This window comes from Cryptomeria japonica, chromosome 10 (genome assembly GCF_030272615.1).
Source record: "Cryptomeria japonica chromosome 10, Sugi_1.0, whole genome shotgun sequence".
Lineage (NCBI taxonomy): Eukaryota > Viridiplantae > Streptophyta > Pinopsida > Cupressales > Cupressaceae > Cryptomeria > Cryptomeria japonica.
Genome location: NC_081414.1, coordinates 225291834 through 225316188, shown reverse-complemented (window position 1 = coordinate 225316188; position 24355 = coordinate 225291834). Strand labels below are relative to the sequence as shown.

General features: G+C 36.2%; 2 protein-coding genes across 5 annotated transcripts in view; one reads left to right on the top strand and one right to left on the bottom strand.

Moving 5' to 3' along the window:
• Positions 1-24355, bottom strand: part of LOC131034874 (exocyst complex component SEC10b) — a 147387-nt gene that overhangs the window by 10900 nt on the left and 112132 nt on the right. The gene's annotated exons all lie outside the window — the stretch shown is intronic.
• Positions 13891-15596, top strand: LOC131859445 (uncharacterized). 2 transcript variants are annotated; one of them, XR_009359146.1, is made up of 3 exons: positions 13891-14007; positions 14315-15349; positions 15450-15596. XR_009359146.1 is itself a non-coding variant. In XM_059213191.1 (2 exons), the coding sequence occupies exon 1, from the start codon at positions 14270-14272 to the stop codon at positions 15008-15010; it is 741 nt and encodes a 246-aa protein (XP_059069174.1). In that variant the 5' UTR covers positions 14252-14269; the 3' UTR covers positions 15011-15349; positions 15450-15596. The 2 variants fall into 2 exon arrangements, 1 of the variants encoding a protein (XP_059069174.1); XM_059213191.1 differs by lacking the exon at positions 13891-14007 and having other exon boundaries at positions 14252-15349.

Below are 24355 nucleotides of genomic sequence, written 5' to 3'. Positions count from 1 at the left end.
GATCAGGGCCCTTGGATGCAGTCCATCCTAGCCTCTGATTCAAAATTGTAATATCTATAGAAGGCAAAGGCCTTTCTTTTGTAAAGGGTTAGATTGTTAGATAGTGAGATGGTTAGATAGTTAGATTTTAGAGTTAGAATAGGTTAGATCTTGGCAGTAGCATAGAGATGCTGCAGAAATTGTTGTAATAGGCAGTTGAAATCAATATATAAACATTGATTGGGTGTTTATTGTCTTGTTTTCATCCTGTTTGCATGGTTTCTTTTAGCATTTTAGATAGATCTTTCTATTTTGGGTGTGCAGGTATTTGATAGATTCAGGCTCATACCACTGAGGATATACTGATTGTGTATCCTTTTGTGTGGTTAACCTGAGCCTTTAATTGTGCTTAGTTCAATTGCAGATGTCCGTCTAAGCTGCGCCAGAATTGGGTGCTTAGCCGTGTGTCTCCAGTCTGAAAATCTTCCAAGTCCCTTTGAAGATTGCACCGTTCCTGCAAGGTTGTGAGCTATTCTGGCCAAGCGGGAATTGGTTATGTTGAATCCGTCTACCTGCATACCCGTGTTGTTAGTTTTAGATCTCCTAACCCTTTCCTTTTGCTCTTTATTGCGTAATTCGAAAATCACAGCAAACTAGCTTGTTCCCAGTTAAACGTAAATCCCCCTTGTGTTTCCAGCATAAACACATCGAGCCACTGAGAGATCCCGTAGTCAAGACCTGACAAAAGAAACCTTGAGGTAGTCTCCTTTGATCAAACTTAGAAAACAGCATTAGAGACTTCCTTATCTCAAGAGAGAGTAGGATAATTAGTTGGCTATTCTATTCTACGTTGGCCGTATGGAGTTTGCAGCAATGCGACTTCAGACACGTCAACACATCCCCAGGGAGAGGCGTGGAAATGTCAATGTCTTTTGTTTGTATACTGTTGGAATTTGATTTCTCCAAATGAACCTTTCACTTTATGTTGGGTGCAAATGTTTGTATTGCTTTGTAGATTTCAAAGTTACCATCATGGCCAGTTGCAAAATTTGGTGCAGCTGGCAAATTATCATGAGACTTTTGTTGGTGAGTAATCATAGATTTATGAGTACATCTTGGTGGTAAGTTATTTCCAACCTATAATTGGTGAGAACTTGCAATTTCATGGGAAAAACTCAGCCATGCTAGTATAAGGTTATTCTGCAAAAAAAATCCTCATTTTTCATTGTTTATGCATCTCTTTCTTTGAACATTCATGGTTTTTTTCAAGCATTTGAGCATGTACAACGAAGGTTCATTTTGTCTCAAAGGCCTTAATTTGGGGTTGGCAGTGAGGGCTATGTCCCTCAACCTCACTTTACTTGGCCTCCAAACCTCCATAAGGGGCCCTACCCCTCAAACTTGTTGGAAGCTTCACCCCTGGACCCTTGAGAGGGGCTATACCCCTCAACTCCACTAAGAGCTAGTACCCCAAGACCACAACTATGGTTTTAAACAGCAACGACTAAAAAAATTGTTTTGAACCCATGTTTTCCATAGATGAAAACATTAATATGGACATGTAATTTATAATCACATGACTGACATGAATTGAACTTCTTTTTTGATCTATAAATGAAGGAAATGCTAATTATGACCTTTGCAATTTTATTTTATTTTTAGGAGTAAACGCTTTTAACCTGGAGCTATGAACCGGTGGGGCTTGAACCTTGATGGCAAGAACAACAACACAACAACTTAACCATCACAACATGCCACTGTTGGCGGTAATGGGCTGAAGCTGATAAGGTGTACATACCCTACCTCCTTATGACCTTTGCAAATTCAGCTCTATGAATTTTTTAAGATTATTTTACATATTTATACTTTTATAATGTTTGGAAAAAAATTTGAGTTTTTCAACTATGCTCATAGCAGTGTGAGGCAATGCTTAATTGACATGACAAACAAATACAGCACTTAGCATCTCTTCATATGCTCCGAGAAACTTGCCAATTGCAACTACTACAAATATTTCCAAATATTCTCCACTGCGTTCAAGATTTTCTAGTTAACCTCTACTTATTCAATATAACCCGATCTATTATGCAAAGTTGTCTGAACTGTGAATCATTTGCTGCAGTTTATTCACCTGAATAATATTATGGGATCCCCATCAACAAGTAGTTTCTTAAGAAAATATTATATTCTAAGATGAATTCCAAATTGGACTGCTAAGCTCAGCAAAGTTATTGGTCTAAGTTCCAATCCAATAGTAATATTAGAGCAAAGGTTCACTTGGGATGTTTTTAGAAACTTCATCAGTGTTTAATTTGTAGTAGCCTCATGGAAGAGGATAACACATTGAATTTTGAACCAATGCACTTTATATTGGAATGGATGGTTCATGGGATACTGTTGTGACATATTCACACATCACCCCATTGCAAATGGGGACCCCTGCTTTTTTGTTTTCTACGGTTGGTTTTCTTGCCTTGCTCGTTTGTGTCTTAGCTATTGATCTTTGCATTAAAGTTGCCAAAGAGCTTATTTGAATAGGATGCTCTCGTTAAGTTGAGATGAGAAATGGGTGGCCCAGGTCAGGGTCTCTTTGAAAGCCTTCTTTAGGTCTAGCTTTGGTCTAGTTTTGGGGGTAAGTCTTGATTAGGGATGATGAAGTAAAGATCAAGTGCAATCATGAAGGAGAGAGTGGAGGGAGTTAAAGATTTCTTTACTTAGTTTGATGAAGTCCTTTTACTTCTAGGCTTTGATTGGCATGGAATTGACCTATTTGCCCTTAGAAAATGCCTAATGATCAAGTCTAGACTTGAAAGTTTGACAAGATGAAGAGAAATTTGTGCTAGAAGGCCAAATTCGCTCCTGACCCTTCCAAAGGTACAGGAGCGAATTCCTCCTAAACTCCCTTTGCCCTCCTAATTTGGATGAAGTCTCACTCTAGAATGATTAATTGGAAAGAAATTAGCTTGAATTCACCCTTGGAGATGCCTTTGGACAAACTTAGACTTGGAAATTTGGAGAGAAAGTCGAGAATTTGAGCATTATTGCAAAATTTGCTCCTGACCCTTCCAAAGGGACAGGAGCGAATTTCCTTAGACTCTTCTCTTGCCCCCAGTTTGGATCATGAGCCTTCTTCCCATGGTTTGAGTGAGAGAGAAAATTATCTATCCATGCCTTTGAAGGTGAGTTGACAAAAAGTTGAGCGAGGAAATGTGAAGAATTTGAGCCCTAGAGCTAAATTCGCTCCTGACCCTTCCAAAGGGACAGGAGCGAATTTCCTTAGATCTCCTCCCTTGGTCTTAGCTTAGACCATTACCCTTGCGCTTCAACCCTAATCGAAGGAGTGACCTATCTATGCCTTGTGAGCGAATTCAAACAAGATTGGAAGAAGATTAATGACTTAAAGTGAATTGAGACCTAGTTGAATGCCCTTGGACCTTGAAAGAGTTAGGAATTTGACCAAGATTGCCAAATTCACTTCTGACCCTTCCAAAGGGACAGGAGCGAATTTCCTTAGAACTCCCTTTTTGCTCCTTGTTTGGGCCAAAATCTTTGTTCCTATGGCATGATTGAGAGAGGATTGATGTATACATGCCTTTGAAGTGAATTGCAACAAAGTGAAGTGATGAAAATGTTAGGAATTTGAACATAATTGCCAAATTCGCTCCTGACCCTTCCAAAGGTACAAGAGTGAATTTCATTAGAAGGTCATGTACCTCTCTAAGGTACACAAGCGAATTTGTAAAACTTGATGTTTGACCTTAGCTTTTGAGCAAGAAAACCCGTTAGAGTGATTTCCTAGCATGAGCTAAAGCCAAGCCAATGTGGATAAAGGTGAAAGAATGAGTATTTGAGTGACATCCAAGCCTAATGCCTCAATTTCGCTCCTGACCCTTCCAAGGATGCAGGAGCAAAATCCTTAAAGGGACCTCCTATCTCACCTAAGACATTGAATCGATCTCATTTTGAGCCAAATTGAGGGCAAATTGACTTGGTTATGGTGGGAGAAGGATTCAAAAGTTGAGTCCAACGTGAGGTAATGAGGAATGGTGAATGAACTAAGCCAAAGGAGAGATTTCGCTCCTGACCCTTCCAAAGGTACAAGAGCGAAATTCCTAGGTGGTCTTGAATCTTGCCTTAGCTAATGACCTAAACCCATTCCTAAGCAATTTTAAAGGCAAATGACTTGATAAGGTGACCTAAACCCATTCCTAAGCAATTTTAAAGGCAAATGACTTGATAAGGTAAGGTTGAGAGATGAAGTTCTATGAAGGAAGAAATGAGCTAAAGAAGAAATTCGCTCCTGACCCTTCCAAAGGTACAGAAGCAAAATTTCTTGAGGAAAGTGTCTTGCTAGAGATGGAGTGTTGAGAGCCTCTTTGAAGGTTATTTTAATGTTCAACGTATCTTAAGCCTCCATAGGATCCTAGGTTTTGAGTGAGATTTCATCAAAGGAGTGAGAAAACCAAAGACATCACCTAATTCGCTCATGTATCTTCCAAAGGTACAAGAGCAAATTCTCCTTAAGAGCCCTATACTTTGCTATGAATTTAAGCTAAAGCCTTTTAGAGGTCAATTTGGTTTGGAGAGGGGTTGAAAATCGAAGAGAAAAGCAATGAGGATCATGTTCAAGCATGAATTGAGTTGAGAAGGTCAATTCGCTCATGTACCTTCCAAAGGTACAGAGCGAATTTCCTTGAGGCCATGTACCTTCCAAAGGGTCCAGAGCGAAATTACCTCAAGAATCTTCTAAGTGAGGTAAAATGATGTGAGCATCCAAAGAATGAGTGAATTGAGTAAGTTTTGTGCTAAAGCTAAGCCTATCTTCCAAATTCACTCATGTACTTCACTGGAGTACCAAAGCGAATTTCAATAATGGCATGTACCTTGCTACAACTTTGGAGCAAGTTTCCTTAAAGTCTTGTCCCATGTTCTCACAAGGGGTTCTTTTATGTTAATTCAATTATCCAAAGATGCAAACTTCATGTATACTTAATGCTATCTTTTGTTTGTTTTGCAGGAAGGAAGGACGAGGAGGACCACTTCAAGCTTCATCATCATCAAGGGCACCTTAAGCGCATAAAAGAAGACTCAAAGTGCTACTAAGATCAAGGGACTTCAAGTGTTAGAGCTATCCTCAAAAAGATCACAGGACGTCAAGATAGGGATCATACAAACACTTCAAAGAGAGATATGCTACTAGAGAAGAAGGAAAGACTTGACAGTGAAGAAGCCTCATCAAACACAAGAGAGTCAAGGAGAGGTACACTATTACATCAAGGAGGATCAACCAAGGTCATGGCCAGGGTACGTTGAACAAGATCAAAGAAGCAAATAGTTCCAGAAGAGTTAATCAAAGTTAGCTTCTCATCATCATCACATTGAATATCAAGAGATACAACATTCCTTAACAAAGCAAGTACCAAACAAAGTGGCATCCCAATCACTATTTCTCCGGTCAAAAGGCCCCACATCAGCATGTCCAGATTCAATGAACCAGGCTCATGCACGGAGACACAAACTCCGATATACCTACCCATGTTTCCTATTGGTTCTCAAACATTGAATGTAATTTTCTCATTGGCTAAGGGAATTTGTTGTAACAAACCCTAATTAGGGTTTTCATCTTTAAATTCTAGCCATTGATTGTAAATTAATCAGAGCCATTGAATTGTAAAGAGCTCTCTATATAAAGCTTTGGCTCTTCATTTGTAAAGATTAATAGTTAATAGTTAGAGAATAGCTAATAGTCAAGAGTTAGTAGCTAGAATAGTGGAATAGTAATTAGAATAGAGTAGGAAGAGAAGGCAGGAGATTGTTGCCCAAAATTGTATATAAACCTCATTTTTCATTGAAGTTATGGTGAAACGTGTTGTTTTTTTTGCAATATACATGGTTTCTTGTTGGATCTTCATATTCGATGGTAGATAATTAGATTGAAGGGAGAAAATTGTTGAATGCACTCGTGTGGAATCCGCCTAGTCCATACCACTAACCTCTTACTGATTGTAAGTGTGCCATGTGTGGTCAACTAGCATTTATGAGCTTAATCTCGAATTGTTATGTGTCCATTGTTCATGCATTAACTTGAATGGTGATCAGTGTTTGACGGTGATGATTTGAACATCTTTAGAACTCCCTTAGAAGATTGCACTGAGCTGGTGTCGAATTGTTCAGTCTGATGGTGAGACCTAGCCCAGTAGGACTCCACTTAGTCGTTCATCTATTTTCTTACATTCTAGGTCTTAGAGTAGACTCTCTAAACCCTGCACTTTTGCCCTTTCTTTATCTCCCAGCTAGTAGATAGGACTCAAGTTCCAACAGATTATACGTTCAGGCAATCAAACGTAAGTCCCCTTGTGATTCCAGCATAATCACATCATATCAATAGAGCTTATCCACACGTAGAGACCCTACATATAAGAACCTTGGAGTTATTTCGATTGATCCTTAGGCAAATATTCAACACTCGAATAACTTTGTTCAAGAAAGGATAAAATACTTAAGGTTTTTTATTCTGTGTTCGCATGTGCATGAAAAACACATCAACAGATATGTGGTAATACAATAGTTTTAAGGTGTAAACTATACCTTTCCTATTAGATCACTGAATAAGTGTCTTCTAGTTGAACTTTGATTAGTTGGACAAGTCAGGTTGTTCATATCTCAGTTGTACATTTTTTCAATAACTACCACAGAATAAAAATAGGTACCATGCTATGCATGAAAGGATGAGTTTCATGTTGTCCTTTCAATCCAGCCATGTGAGAGTTTTTAACAAGTCAGACGCGGAATCTTGATGACTAGACATCACAGCCCATTGTTGTCAAATGACATGCAAAGATTCACAAAGGAAAAATATATGTCTAACAGATGGAAGAATAGATCCTTAACAGACTCATATCCTAAGGGGTAGTTTGGGCATATTGATCGTCCTACCCAACATTTTTTTAACATTTTTTGACTAAGGAATTTGCCATTCAAAAGAGACGACAAGAATGACTAGATAGATAGATAGACAGATAGATGGGCAGATAGATCAACAGTTAGGTAGGTAGACAAACAGATAGATAGGCACATATATAGACAGATAGAAACAGACAGAAAATAGACAGATAGAGAGACAAGCAGACAAATAGACAAATAGAGAGATAAATAGACAGACAGACAGACAAACAGATAGATAGATAGATAGATAGATAGATGGATGGACAAACAAATAGGCAAATAGATAGATAGATAGATAGATAGATAGATAGATAGGCAAATAGATAGATAGAGAGATAGACAGACAGATAGATAGATAATCAAACAAACAGGCAAATAGACAAATAGATAGACACACAAATAGATAGACAAACAAATAGATAGATAGATAGATAGATAGATAGAGAGACAGATAGATAGACAGACAGATAAACAAAAAAATAGATAGACAAATAGATAAACAGATAGATAGACAGGTAGATAGACAAACAGATATACAAATAGATAGATAGATAGATAGATAAACAAATAGATCAAAGGGCAAATAGATAGATAGACGAACAAACAGACAGAAAAATACATAGATAGATAGATATATGGACAAACAGATAGATACCCCAAAATCTACTAGTATATCAACAACCTTATGTTGGGTGATTATATATAATATAATCAAATTTCTACAAGTATAACAAAAACTTTATGCTTATACCAATACCGTTACAACAAAAAGAACAAAGACAAAGGGAGATATTCAAGTTTAATCATGACAACAACATACTACTAGTATGATAGATAGACAAGCAAAGAGATAGACAAACAGATGGATAGATAAATAGATAGGCAGACAAATAGACAGACAGATAGACAAATAGATAGATAGACATCAAGATTTATACTAGTATAATAGCAACCTTATGTTGGGCAATAATATATATAAGCCCAAATTACTACAAGTATAACATAAACCTTAGATATCGATTGTGTAACAAGAACAACAAAGACATTGGGAGCTATTCAAGTTTAATCATGACAACAACATACTAGTAGTATTTCAGCAGTTTAATCATGACAGCAACATACTAGTAGTATTTCAGTAGTTTAATCATAAAAATAGTATAATAGTAACTTATATAACAACAATGTGTGATTGTTCAAATTTTCAAGTTTAGAAATTAAAATTAAAACTTCTAGAGTAAACTCAAGTTTCAAACTTCGAAATAGATAGATAGACAAAAATGGCATTTTGAAGGACATTTTTTGGGTACAGTATGTGTGTGTAGAGAAGTGGAGAGGGCTGAAGATAGATAGAAAGACAGATAGACAGACAAATAGATAAATAAGAGATAGAAATATATAAATAGATAGATAGACATACAAGTAGATGGACAAACATACATACAAATAAATAGATAGATAGATAGATAGATAGATAGATGGGTGGGTGGATGGATGGATGGATAGATCAAAAGATAGATTGATAGACAGACCAATACACAAATAGAGAGACAGGCAAACAGACAGACAAATAGATAAGCAGACAAACAAATAGATAGATGGATGGATGGATGGATGGATGGATGGACAAACAGATAGGTAGATAGATAGACAAATAGAGAAACAACTGGACAGACAGACAGACAGACAGATAGATAGATGGATGGATGGATGGATGGATGGATGGATGGATAGACGAAAAGATAGACAAACAGATAAATACATAAATAGACAGACAAACAAATAGACGGATAAATAGATAGGTAGACAGACAAATAGATACAAGGGTAGATCGATAGATAAACGAACAGACAAACAGACAAATAGATAGATAGATGGTTAGACAAATAGATATATGGATAGATAGATAGATACCCAAATTTCTACTCGTAAAACAACCTTATGTTGGGTGATTATATATAATATAATCCAATTTCTACAAGTATAACAAAAACTTTATGTTTATACCAATAGTGTTACAACAAAAAGAACAGAGACAAAGGGAGATATTCAAGTTTAATCATGACAGCAACATACTACTAGTATTTCAGCAATTTAACCACAGCAATAGTATAACAACAATATATTATATAAGAACAATATGTGATTGTTCAAATTTTTAAGTTTATAAATTAAAATTAACATTTAAAGCTTTAAACTCAAGTTTCAAACTTCAAAATAAATAGATAGATAGATAGATAAACAAACATACAAGTAGATAGGCAAACAAACAGATGGATAGATAGACAAATAGGTAGACAAATAGAGAAACAAATAGACAAATAGATAGACAAACATCCAAATTTATACTAGTATAATAGCAACCTTAGATACCAGTAATGTAATAGCAAGAACAATAGAGACATTGGGAGATAGTCAAGTTTAATAATGACAACAACATTCTAGTAGTATTTCAGCAATTTAGTCACGATAACATACTAGTAGTATTTCAGCAGTTTAATCAAGGCAATAGTTCTTGGAGTACCCTAGTTTGGAGAGATAGTTGTCTATCCTTGCATACCAGGCCCTAGGTGCTTGTTTTAACCCATAGAGAGCTTCTTTAGTTTACAAACATAGCAATTTTTATCACGTATGGTGAATCCTTTTGGTTGTTCTATATATACTTCTTCTTCAATTGAACCATTTAGGAAGGCAGTCTTTACGTCCATTTGGTGAATTTTCCATCCTTTGGATGCTGCAATTGCAATGATTGTTCTTACTGACGTATACCGGGCAACTGGGGCAAATGTCTCTTCATAATCAATTCCTGCTTTCTGAGAGAATCCCCTAGCCACAAAGCGAGCTTTATGTTTTTCAATGCTGCCATCAGATGCATATTTGATCTTGAATAACCACTTGGATGAGACAACTGATTTGTCTTTTGGTCTAGGCACTATATCCCAAACATCATTCTTTAGTATAGATTGATATTCTTCAACCATAGCATCTTTCCAAGCCTGTTTTGATAAGGCTTCTCTGACATTTGTTGGTTCAGAATTTGTGAGTTCGATTAGAAGTGCAGCATAACATTTTAGAGTTCTTGTTCTCTTATTTTCTTTGGAAATTTCATTTGGTTCTACATTATTCTCTTCAATCATTTTCCTTGCCCATAGAGGTATTTTCTTGTTATTGAGTGTTTCAATATTTTCATCAACAAGAGGTTCAGAAGCTCTTATGATGTCCTCCCTCTCAGTGTCTGAAGGTTTGGAATTTTCTATGATATTCTCCCTCTCAATCTCAGTTATGTGATCTTCTTCTTCTTTAGTAATGTTATCATCCTCAGGTTCTTTGAGTGTAGTGTTTTCTTCAAACTTTACATCTCTACTTATCTCAACAGATTTTTTCCCTGGAATGTAAATGCGATATCCTTTAGTATTTTCACTATAGCCAATGAAGATTCCTCTTTTTCCGGATGGTTCTAGTTTTGTCCTCTTTTCTTTAGGAACATGTATATATACGGGACAGCCAAATATCCTTAAATGACTTAAGTCTGGTTTGTTCCCTGTAAAAGCTTCTTCAGGAGTTATGTTTTCTAGAACTGAGTGCGGACATCTGTTTTGAATGTAGACTGCTGTATTTGAAGCTTCTGCCCAGAATGAAGTGTGTAAGTTTTGGTCATGCATCATGGCTTTTGCTGCTTCAATTATGGTTTTGTTCTTTCTTTCTGCTACTCCATTCTGTTGTGGATTATATGGTACAGTATACTCCCTCTTAATCCCAACAGAATTACAAAAGTCTTTGAAGTTGTCAGATGTATATTCTCCCCCATTGTCGGATCTTAACACCTTAATTTTCTTCCCTAACTGGTTTTCTACTAGTGCCTTGAATTCTTTGAACTTAGATAGTACTTCATTTGAGTCTTTGCACTTTAGAAAATATATCCATGTTTTTCGAGAGTAGTCGTCAACAAAGATTATGTAGTATAAGGATCCAGTTAGGGATGGTGTTGACATGCGACCGCATAGGTCTGAGTGAATTAGTTCTAAATTAACTTTTGATTTGTGCTCGCTTGAGGGAAAAGAAACTTTCACATTCTTTCTCAAGGCACATCCTTTGCAAATGCTTGTGTGTTCAGATTTTAGTTGGGGCAGTCCTGAAGTAATCTTCTTTATGTTGGATAGAGCACTATATCTTAGGTGTCCTAATCTTTTGTGCCATAATTCATTATTATTTGAAACTTCAAGATTTAGTGCTTCCTTTTGATCACTACATAGTTTGTATAGGCTACCATCTCTTGAACCTACTGTTATGGCATTTTTGATATTTGTATTAGGCCAGAGTAGAACTTTATCTTCATTGAAGGTAACCCGATATCCTTGATCAGCTAGGCCTGAGATTGAGACTAGATTTCTTTTTATTCCAGGTACAAACAGAACATCCTTTAATTGTAGAGATACTCCATTTCTTAGTTTGATAGTACATGTCCCGATTCCTTTCACAGGATATGTGGAGTTATCTCCAATAGTAACCTCTTCGCTTGAGTGCCCGTTAAGTGTTTTAAACTGATTTCTGAATCCAGTTATATGCCTTGATGCCCCACTGTCTACGATCCAAGTGTTTTTATTTGTATTTATTTCGCTTGATAGGGCTAAGAAGAAAAGTGAGTTTTCTCCTTTGACTTCAGCTAGACTAGCTTGTGTTTTCTTCCTTTATAGACAATTCCTGTGAGTGTGCCCATATTTGTCGCATTTGTAACACTGAATTTTAGACATATCTCTTTTCTAATGGTTTTTATTTCCTCTCTTCCGTTTGGAGAACTTTTTCTTTTTGTTGAAGGTATTTGTATTAAGTGCTTGGATTTCTCCTTCTTTATTTGTCCCTAATCCTCTTGAGATTAGTCGAGATTCCTCTCGAATGCACTCATTCTTAAGTTGTTCAAATTTGGGTAAGAGGGGTGTTCTGCTAATACATTGAATGTAGGATTCCCATGAAATTGGTAATCCTCTTAGGGCTATGAGAGAGATTTCTTGATCATCTACCTCATTTCCAATAGTTTGTAATTGGTCTTTTACTTTAGATATCCTTGAAAAGTATGTAGATATTGTATCATCTTTATTCATCTTTATGTTTAAAAGTTGTTGTTTCAAGGTTAACATTCTGCTCACATTGTTAACTTCATATGTATTTTTAATGGTTTTAAATACTTCATATGCTTTAGGCAGTCTGGCTATAGATGGAAGAATATGATCTTTGACTGAGTCAATAATTATTTTCTTTGCTTTATTATTACGCCTTTTCCAGGTAGATTTCTCTGGTTCATCATTTGGCATGTCTAGATTTTCTTCTATGTAAGACTCTAATTCTAGTTCTTCAAGAATGGCAATGATTCGTATCTTCCAGGAAACGAAGTTGGAGGCTCCTTCGAGTCTATCTTCCACTCTCATATTACTTGACATTTTGAATATTTTCTTAGTCGGATATATCCTCTGCGTATATAGCCTCTGCGTTGATTTGTTAGTTACTTCTGATAAATGCTTATGAGTAATATGGCTGTCTAATTTATTCTCTTAATATGCTGGCTCTGATACCATGTTTTTAAATATGGATCGAAGAATAATGACAGCGATTCTGGAAGACTGATTGCTGTGAGTTATTGATCATCTCCATCATTGAATCCGGTTTAAATACAAGAGGAAAGGTTGCCTACGTAGGGACATGTCCATACGTGGCAATTGCCACGTATGGACATGTCCCTACGGAGGCAACCGTTCATAACAATTAATTTGTTTATGTTTAATTTCCAAACTGTATGCTCTGTTAATATATCACTCTCCAGATAATAACCGATTTACCATTAGTTAGATTCATCAGGGCTATATCTTAACAATAACAACAATATATTATATATCAACAATATGTGATTGTTCAAATATTAAAGTTTAGAAATTAAAATTAAAATTTATAGTGTAAACTCAAGTTTCAAACTTTGAAATAGATAGATAGACATATAGATAGACAGATAGATAGACAGATAGATAGACAGACGGATAGATAAAAGTAATGTCCCCACTTTGAAATAGAATTTAGTAATAAATAATAATAATAAAATTTAATATTAAAAATTAAATTAAAATATAAAGAATCTAATTAAATATAATTAATTAAAATTTAATTAAGTTAATGAATGGTCAAAAGACATGGAAGGAAAAGCTGTGAGTCCCTCAACAATGAGATATAAAAGGGTGAAGAGAACCTCATTTGAGAGGGGAAGAATTTGGAAAATGAGAAGTGCACATATGATTGTGGAAGGTTGTGTCCCTTTCAAAGGGCAGAAAGAATGAAGAGCTGCACTCTTTCAAAGGGTGCTAATGGTGAAAGGGTGTGTCTCTTGCCAAAGGACATGCATGATGAAGAGGTGTGACCTCTCCCTCACATTGAGAGATAAAAAGGGAAGGAATCAAAAGCATCTAGGGACATCACCATGGATCAGATGAGATCAGAACTGTTATTAAGTTGTAGGCAGTAACATCCTTGTTCTTGGTGGTATGCATGGGGATGTGCTTAATATGTATGCTTAATATATGAAGCCTGATAATGTTCTTATGCAGAATTTAATAGTAATATTAATATGACTGCAATATGTATGGCAGTCATACTTAATTTCATATCAGAGAAACGGGACTCACCCGAAATCGCCCAAACTCGGCGAGTCCGAGTCCGAGTCAGGCCAAACAAGTCCCAGGGGCTCGGACTCCGACTCGGCCGAGTCTGGATCGCCAAACTCGGCGAGTCCCGAGCCCTGGACTCGGCTGGCGTTGGCACATATAAAAAGTCAAAAAAAAAATAGTTTGAAAAGATTTTTTAAATCCGTTTTTTATTGTTAATTGTCTTCTAGCCCTAAAAGTGACTTTCATTTCATTCACTTGCAAAAAAAGGAAGAGTAAAGTGAGTTGGGAAGAAAAACAAGGGTGCATAGAAGAAAAGCCAGCAAGGAGGAAGCTCAAGTTTTCTTCAATTTGTCACATTGGAGCTGCATTGTGTTTCGATTTGGTGCATCAAGAGTTGGATAGGAAGAGTTTGCAGCTCATTTCAAGCTTGTTGTAAGAGGTAAGATTGTTTCTTTTAACATTATTTTGTTTCTTATATGCAAAAATTCCATTTTCTATTCATTTATTTTGAAAGTTTTACATTTTCTTGTATGCAAGATCTTTTGTATGTTTGTAATTTGTATGTAGCATGTAGTATGTAATTGTACTATGTAGGGTTGTATGTAGGGTTTGTAAATTTTATTTTTTTTAAATTGTAGGGTTTGACAAACCCTACAATTTTTTAAAAAAAAAATTTACAAACCCTACTTTAGTTTTTTTGAATGTATGTATTAATTTTATTTTGTATTTGTAATGTTTTATTGCAGCAAACTTCACTTTATTATTTGCCTCAACTTCAACTTTCACAAAACTATCCTAAAATGTCTACTTCAGCTTCTAGACCCCCCATGAGAAAGGACCCTGCTTGGAAATATCATGAGGATTTTCCAGGGCAAGGAAAGGGGCAAACAAAATGTATGTTTTGCAAAACAATATTCCATGGAGGTATATATAGGCTGAAATACCATATTGCTGGTGTGCGTGGACATGATGTCGAACCATGCCTAAAACCAGTCTCTGAGGCCATACGTGATTGTTATGTAATGGTTGAGGAGATTGAAAGAAAAAAGAAACAAAAGGAGGATCGAGCGGCCATTGGGAGAGAGACAGTTTTAGGAAGAGGGACACAGTTAGGTTGTGTTGGAGGCCCTTCTTCCTTACCTCCATATCGTCCCACTCAGTTTGCTACTGCTGGTGCTTCCGTTTCTGCTTCTGCTTCTATAAGTGGCAGTGCCACCGCCACTTCTCATGCTCCTACCACTAGTAGTCATAGTGGGAATGTTACCATTGGACCTAGGATTCGTAAATCTAGGTTGGATTCCTTCTTTGTGCCTCGCACTACTCCTGGGTCCCAACCGTCGCTTGAGGGCATGGGTTGGAACAAGGAGGTCCATGATGCTGCTAAAATGGCAATTGGCAAGTTTTGGAGCTACAGCTGTATTCCATTCTTTGTAGCCAGGTGAATGTTTTACTAACTTTTATGTTTGATAACTTTGATTGTTTTAATTTTTATACTTATCTCATTGAATTTTTATACTTAACTTATCTCATTGAGTTTCTTTGCGACAGGTCTCCTTATTGGCAACAAATGGTTGACGCCATTACCATATGCGGGGCGGGGTTCAAAGCCCCTAGTGAGAGTGATTTGAGGGGACCCATTTTGTCTCAAATGGTGGATGATGTGAAAAAGGATTTAGATGAACAACGCCACATATGGAGCACTAAAGGTTGCACCATCATGACTGATGGTTGGACGGATAGGAGAAATAGAACTCTCCTTAATTTTCTTGTTTCTTCCGTAGGTGATTGATTAATTTTAGTTTCATATAGTCTTTAATTTTTTATTTTTTATCTAATGGTTTATTGAATGATCATTGACCTAGCTTAATTTTTTTATTTCAGGGGGCACCGTTTTCATCAAGTCCATTGATGCCTCCGCCCATTGCAAGAATGCCACCTACCTATGTGAGTAGATAGAGGAGGTGATTGAAGATGTGGGTGAGGAGAACGTGGTACAGGTGGTGACCGACAATGCAGCAAATTATGTTGTTGCGGGTAAACTTTTGATTACAAACTAATGTTGTTTGCAAATTAATTACTATCTTGTAGTTTGTACCTCCATTAATTACAATTTACAATGCAACAAATTATGTTGCTGCAGGTAGACTATTGATGGAGAGGCACCCATCTATAGTTTGGACTCCATGTGCTACTCATTGCATTGACCTCATGTTGGAGGATATTGGAAAAATCCCATGGGTCAAGAGATGTGTAGAAAGGGCAAGAAATGTCTACAAATTTGTATATAATCATTCATGGGTGTTGGCTCTTATGAGACAATACACAGAGCAGAAGGAGTTGCATCATCCAGGAATCACAAGATTTGCCACAAACTTCCTCACATTGCAGTCCATGCTTAGGTCTAAGCCTGCCTTGAGACGTATGATTGTTGGTGAGGAGTGGTCTTCCTCATCCTATGCTACCACCCCTGCAGGGATAGAGATGGCAAACTGCATTTTTGATGAGCAAGGCTTTTGGGTCCCTTGTGATGAGATAGTGAAGGTAATTTTTTTATAAATTCTACAATTTAGCTTCATGTTTTATAAGTTATTATATGTATTCTCTTATTTGCTCATTTTTCTAAATTACACAATATTTTCAATTTTGCAGTTTGTTAAGCCCTTGGTGGTTTTGTTGCGAGTTGTGGATGGAGATAAGCCCGCAATGGGCTATATATGTGAGGGCATGGATAGGGCGAAGGAGGCCATCAAATTCGTCTATGGAGCAGATGAGAGCAAGTATGGTTCCATTTGGGAGATCATTGATAGGAGATGGCATCATCAGCTACATAGGCCCATCCATGCGGCAGCCTATTATCTGAATCCGGCATTCCGTTTTATCCCTTCTTTCAAGGCTGATGCGGAGGTCCTTAATGGGCTATATGCAATCATGGAGAAGATGGGACTTCTCAAATAGACCTTTTTCGAGAGCTACATATGTTATCAGATGCACAAGGGGATACCTTCTCTCGTCCTGTCACCAAAGACGGTAGGACAACTATGATGCCAGGTAAAAATAAATTGTTAGGCTTAATTTTAGTTTTATTCAATACTATATTGTAACTTGTTAAATGAGTTCATGAGTGAGACTGATTTTATTTATTTTTCTCATTTCAAACTCAGATCATTGGTGGAACTTTTTTGGCCCAGAGACACCAAATGTTCAGAAGTTGGCCATTCGTATCTTGAGCCAACCATGCAGCGCATCAAGTTGTGAGCGCAATTGGAGTATGTTTGAGCACATACACTCCAAGAGGCGCAATAGATTATCTGTGGAGAAGATGAATGATCTCGTCTTTGTTCACTACAACCTCCGCCTGAGAATGAGAAAGAATGCAACAGTTGACATGTCTCCTATCATTCTAGATGAGGTTGATCTTGAAGCAGAGTGGGCCAATGAGAATCAGACAGCTCCTGGGACTCCTACAGCTATATTTAGTGATGATGACATTGATTGGATCGACCAGGTAGATATAGAGGCTGAGGCTGTAGCCATGGCAGAGGAGGAGCAGAGAGAACGAGCAGAGACAGGAAATACTGAGACTCGGAGTGACACAGCTGTTCCTGATGTTGGTGAGCATGACACAGCCGTTCCTGATGTTGGTGAGCATGGCATGGTGTCACGGGGAGCAACTATGGCTGCTGAATCATCCAGGACCTACTTTAAACGCCTTCGCAGGGGGCCAGGGCGAGAGGGTGCACAGCCATCTCAGCCATAGGCTTGTACACTTGTAGTTGTATTTAGTATTTACTATTTACCTTTGGTATTTGTATGAAACATTTGATGATGATCATATGATGACATGGATTTTTTATTCCATGAGTTTTGTAATATTGTATACATTTGACAATATTTATATATCTATGTTTCTTATTTTCTTCAGCTACAATTTGCGTTTATGCTTATGTGATTGATGTATACTTGTGTATGTAATCAAATGAGCCGAGTTTAATGATGTTTTTGTGTCTTTAAGGTGTATTCAATAAAGGGTGTCTGAAACAAGTTTTAAATCTTTAAAAATCTCTAAATTTCTTAAGTTTTTCACTTTCCCGAGTCCAGCCGAGTCTGGAGCCGAGTCTAACGCCGAGTCCCGAGTCCGAGTCCGAGTCGGCCTTGCCGAGTCCGAGCTGAGTCCGAGTCCTGTTTCTTTGTTTCATATATATTCATAATACATAAGAAATTAGTATACTTATAGTCTAAGTCATGTTATTATTGTCAGTATTTAATAAGATGGGAATGAGATGTTCCAAAGAGTGGCAGTCTAAATCCAAACAGTAGGTTAAGTCCCAAGATAGGGTGGGGATCAGCAGCCCATAAACCTTGAGGATATAGACCCAAGATAGGTACGGGCTTGGATTTGTAAACTTTGAGGGAACCTATTGTATTTGGTCTCTAAGCGCTTTGGTAACATACATAAACCCTTCTCCCTTAAACTGAACTATGAATAATGAAATTAATCAACTAATGAGGAAAATAAATAAGCAATTGTTAATAGCTAATAAGTTGAAGAATATTTATATTAAAATGGATTAATTATGTTAATCAAGTAGGGGACATTACATAGACAGATATACAGATAGACATATAGATAGATAGACAGATAGAAAGACAGGAAGACAGGAAGACAGACAAAAAGACAGACAAACAGAAAGATAGATAAATAGATAGATAGATAGATAGACAGATAGATAGACATACATATAAACAGATAGATGAACAAGTAGACAAAGAAATAGATAAATAAATAGGCAAACAGATGGACAGACAGATAGACAGACAAACAAACCGATAGATAGATAAACAAATAGACAGACAAATAGATAGATAGAGTAATAGAAATATATAGATAGATAGACAAATAGAGAGATAGATAGACATACAAATAGACAGACAGAAATATAGATAGATAGACAAATAGACGAACAACAAATATACAGATAGATGGATACATTCATACATAAAGAGACAGACAAAAAAATAGACATTAGTTAGATATATAGAGAGATAGATAGAGATAGACAAACCGACAAACAGAGAGATAGATAGATAGATTAAGAGCATTGAGATCTTAGATGAGATCATAAGCAACCAAAAGTTACCACATATCAAAACCGATATTGGATTCAATGAGATATAGAATAATAAGGTGACACGCAATCCCTGAAATCTATTATTGAAAATCCGGAAGAGAATGGGTTCAGAGGTTGAATAGAAGAACAATTTCAGGCAACTGGAGACAACAAGAAGGAAGATGATGGTTTCATAGACAAACTATGAGATCCAAAAAACCAATTTCAAGAGGACAAGCACACATTACCAAGTTCATTTATTCATTTTTTGGTTACTGTTTTAATTACAATCAATTTGGTCATAAGGAAAAGAATTGTAGAAAGGTTCCTACAAGAAACAATAATTTTGTCAGTAGAAATCATTTTTGCACCTTTGTTTGATTTCATTGTATCTGTCATAAGAGCAACAATTTTATATATATGCATGTGTGTGTGTACCCAAGTTTATACAAGTATAACAAAAACCTTATGTTTGTGCCAATAGTGAAACAGCAAGAACAACAAAGACAAAGGGAGATATTCAATTTTAATCATGACAGCAGCATAACAATGGTATATTATATAACAACAATATGCGATTGTTCAAATTTTGAAGTTTAGAAATTTGTAAAGTCCCCTTGTATTAAAAATTGGAATTTGGTCAATATCAACCCATTTTATTCTTCCGTGGGTTAATTAGTCAAGCTTAGGCAGAAAAAGTAATTTAATATTTATGAATGTCCAAATAATAAAATATTCTCAATATCAAAAGGACATTTAAATATTAAATTAAATATTTGGGAACACTTAGCAAGGCATTGGATTTTGTGTCATAATGAGAAGTTTGAAATATTTATAATTAATGACTTTCCCACCAAGAGTGGAATGGGAAATTGAAATATTTCTAATTAATTATTTTCCCACCAAAGAGCAAATTTGGCAAGGAAGAGTATAGTGGAAAATTTAAATATTTCTAATAAATGATTTTTCCACCAAGAGCAAATTTGGCAAGCAAAAGAGGAGTGGGAAGTTATTGCATGATGAATTTTAGAAAGTTTCCACCGTTACAAGTGGAGAAGAATCCTAGACAACTCAATGATGACTTATGGCAATTGTCATAACCAAATTAACAAGAATTCCCAAGAAGGAAGTTGAATTTGGGCACCAAAATCTTGCATGCAAGATGGATATAAATATTGTAATTTTGGTCATTTGGAGGGTATTCTTGATATCACTTTTTCCCTCATATTTGCAGATTTGCAGGAATATTCTTCAATGGACGAAACCCGGTTGGAGTAGAAGGCTTGTGGACGAAAACCCATGAGTACCGGGTGGTCAAAGGACGGAAACCCTTTGTTCACAGTGGGCAATCTCATCCAAAGTTTGCACTTGGGCCGAAGGAAGATAGGAGATTTGTTAGTTTCTTCATTTCAGTTTGCAGGACTTAATGGAGTTGCTTGGAGTGGTTTAATGAGCATAATTGTATGTTTGTTGCTGTTGTGAGTTATTTGTGGGAGCAATTACAACAGTATGGTGCTGTTATAATGTTTGTAACAAACCATATATTCTTTATCTTGCATTCGGAAGTGAAACAATGGCATTTGTGGTGTTTTAAGTGATTCGGGTAAATTTTGGGAGTGATAGTTTGTGGGTTTTGTTTAATACTTTGGATTTTGGGAGATTTTATGTTCCTGCTGTTTTTAATCAGTTTCAGACCTGAATATATGATGCTCATATCAGAAATAATCAGTTTCAATAACATTCTCTAAGGTTTCTTTTAAATTGGCCTCTTCAGTGCAAAACTAGCTATCTAGTTTATAGATAGTTTTCAGTATTATTTGCAGAATATATTGATAGTTTATTTTCAGATCTGAAATTATTGCTAAATATTTGGTTCAGGACATTAAAAAATTTAAATTTAAATTTAAAGTTGAACTTTCAAACTTCAAAATACAGCAATGCCTCATTTGGGCTATCAATATCAAGAAAGCTATATGTGTCACTCTCTAGTTGATGTTGTGGTTCATCCAATGGAGACCTAACCACTCCCAAGTGCACCTTGTCCTCATCAATTTGCCTAACTTCTTTAGGATCAAGATCCCAACATGCTGCTAGAGTCTAACAATCATGAAGTTTGAATGCATTATGAACTACAACTAGCTTTTTTGCTTGTTTAGAGGTAACCTTGTTCCTCATGATCATGTGGATGAAGCCATAGGCAAACTACATCCTCTGTGCAATGTGCAACAAAAGAACTAGCAATCAATAAGAGTAGATAAATAGCAAGTTGTTTCAACTCTAGTGTGTCCTCATGAAATTTCCACCATGTAAGGGGATTTCTTTGTGCAATAGTTGCTCTATCCATCTTAGCCTCTAATTTGATGAATGTAGGACCTAAAAGATTGAAAAATTAAAGCCAATGCTCTCAAAGTATTGTTGCCTCTTGACTAGTATACACCTTATGAAGGGCCTTCAGAGACCCCTCCATTACCTTGTCATCTTCAGATGGAAGAATTTGGCCAAGTTTAGGTGCATACAACATGGGATTAGGAGACCATATAAAAAGGGTTTTCATCGTGTTCCACCTCTTTGTGGCAATAGCCTGATATGCTCATTATGGAGTTGTAATCCAAGATCCTTGTCACAAATTGTTCATTGAATCAATGCTATCAAAAGCTTCATATATCTCTTCAAGACTAGGAGAGTCTACATCCACATACATGATTACTCCCAAAATGGGTGATACGATGGAGCAAATATATTTGAAAGCAACTTTTATAAATTATGACATTAACATTATTAATGTGAATTATAAAATTTAATTTTAAAAAATAAAAAACAATGTAGAAACAGATTAATATTTAAATAAATGATTCTTACCTGATATTGGACCACCAAGTGTCATTAAGCACCATTTCTCTCACTTTCTTCCCCTCTTTTGTCTTTGATTGAACCCACTTTTTACACTCTCCACAAACCACCATGGATTGTAGAGCATCCTTTCCCTCTAACATCATCTCTATCAAAATAAAATAGCTAGCATATCTAATCTCAATTGGCTTGAGGAATTCTTTCTTTGAATAAGGTTGGAATAATGCAAGTGTGATACCCACATACAAACATTTGTATGTCTCTAGCTTCAACCACTACTATCTTCACCCAATCTATTTTGCTAATGCCTTTCAAACCCTATAAACAACATGGACTCCAAAAAATATGTTTGTAAGTCATCTCAACCATCAAACTAGTTAACTTACAAACATGAGTTGAATCTATCACAATTTGCACAACATTAGAAGACCTGATTTTCTTATTGCCTCCTTCAAAAGGGAAAATTGGCAATCAACATCCTTATGTTTCTTAGAGTAATCAATAGCTCTAAGAAAGTATGAATCAATAGTACAAGTAACAATAATTTTTATAAGTGGCTGATGTCAAATATTAGTCCACTCATCCATGACAATCAACAACCAATCCTCATCCACATTTGTCTCATCTTCTCCATTAATATATTTACCTTTGAATACTATTTTTCGAGGAAGGAGGTACAAAATTTGCGTTCTCCTGTGGGAACATAAGAGAGTTGAATTGTCATTGCATCATACCTTTGAAACGAGAAGACCTTGTCACATGAAATAGGATAGCATGGTTATAAAAAGAAATTGGTCATTGAATCATTGGCTTGCTCACATATTTGCAAATTTATTAACCCTAACACTATATTTTTCTCACTTGTAGTAGAAGTCGCCTTCCTGTTCCCCTTATCATAACTCTCCAATTGATACATTGGAATGTTCAGCAATAGATTGCAATGTTTTTGATGATCATTTCTTACTCTTAATAGTACTAGTATATTTTTCCTCTCTCCTCGGCCAACTTTATCATTTCAACATGTTCCAATTTTATATCTTTACAAACTCTAACCCAATTTCAATTCTCACCCAATAAACGGTATGTAAACCTAATATAGCTCCACTGATAATCAATGTTGTAAATATGACATGACCAATGCACGCTGCCCCTTGTATTTTTACACTTACTGCTTAAATTTGTGGCAAATTGAAGCAAGTTTTTTTGGCGGTTAAAAGGTACTTTAACAAATTTTTGAAGAGAGGATAAAGGGCACACAAAATGGTCTTGTGGAGTTCCAATAGAACCTGTGTTTGGATTTTTGAAATGAGAAGGAAGCTTTATTCTATTTATGTCAATTTCATTGCAATCATTTACATTGTCATCACTATTACTACTACTCATTTTGTGGTGTTTCTGGGTAACAATAAACTAAAACCAAAACATTTTAAAACTAATTAAAAACCATATCTAACAAACTAAAACAAAAAGAATTCAAAATGACAATATCTTGACACGATGTTTGCTACTGAACAAGTTGATGTTTTCTTTGAACCCTTCAATTCAAAGTTTCTAACTTCTTTGTCTTCATGTGCTACATTAGGAGGTGTTGCCACCACTCAAACCATGTCCCTATAAGTGTGAACAATGATACTGATCAATGATGCCTCCAACAACAATAGTGTGCAACCTCCGGATCACAATCAATGGCAATAAAATTGAAAACAGAATGAATGTTTTGATGTTTTTATTTGTTCTTTTGTATATTGAAGCGAGCCACAAACCCTCCCACACCCCTTTTAAACCCAATATAAATTCACCGGATTTCCTTTTTTAGAACACTAAATTGTTTCTACTTTCCATGGGGGACACCTAGTCATCTATAGGATGCTCAAGGGTATTTTGAGACATCCCCAACAGCCCAAGGGATAGCAAAGCATCCCCTTTGCATTTCCTGTTGTCCCTGATTTTAGGGGCATGTTTCAAAGATGTTTCTACATTTTCTCAAATGGGGCGGGGGTTGGGGGCACGATGGGGCATCCCCTAACATCACACCATCCTAAAAAATGCCTTAGAGAAAGGGGATGGGAGTTTGAGGAGTGGGGACAGGTCCCCATGTAACACAACTGATAACTTGATAGGCATAGGGAACCACATTCACCATAATTAGTAGCAAGCCATATTAATATGTTCAGTGGCTATTATGCAATATAAGGATAGCTCCTCACTACCTCAATCAAGTCAACAATATACTTTGGTTGATCAGCTACAAGTTTACTAGATGTGTCAATGGACCTTGGTTTGGCTCACATGAAAAAAAAACCCAAATATTTCAAGGGGGAGACAGGTTCCTTGAAAACCCAGAATGAAAATATTAATAATTTATGTTGTATGCTTGACTAGGATATCAATAAAGAGAATGTGTGATATGAATAGATCGATTGTTTGTCCAAAGGCTGTTTTGTAAAGATCCAAAATAGAGAACCACACATTCACCATAATTAGTAGCAAGCCATATTAATATGTTCAGTAGCTATTAAGGAATATAAGGACAGCTCCTTACTACCTCAATCAAGTCAACAATATACTTTGGTTGATCAGCTACATGTTTACTAGATGTGTCAATGGACCTTGGTTTGGCTCACATGAAAGGGAAAACCCAAATATTTCAAGGGGGAGACGGGTTCCTTGAAAACCCAGAAAGAAAATATTAATAATTTATGTTGTATGCTTGACTAGGATAACAATAAGAGAATGTGCGATATGAATAGATCAATTGTTTGTCCAAAGGCTGTTTTGTAAAGATCCAAAATAGGGAACCACACATTCACCATAATTAGTAGCAAGCCA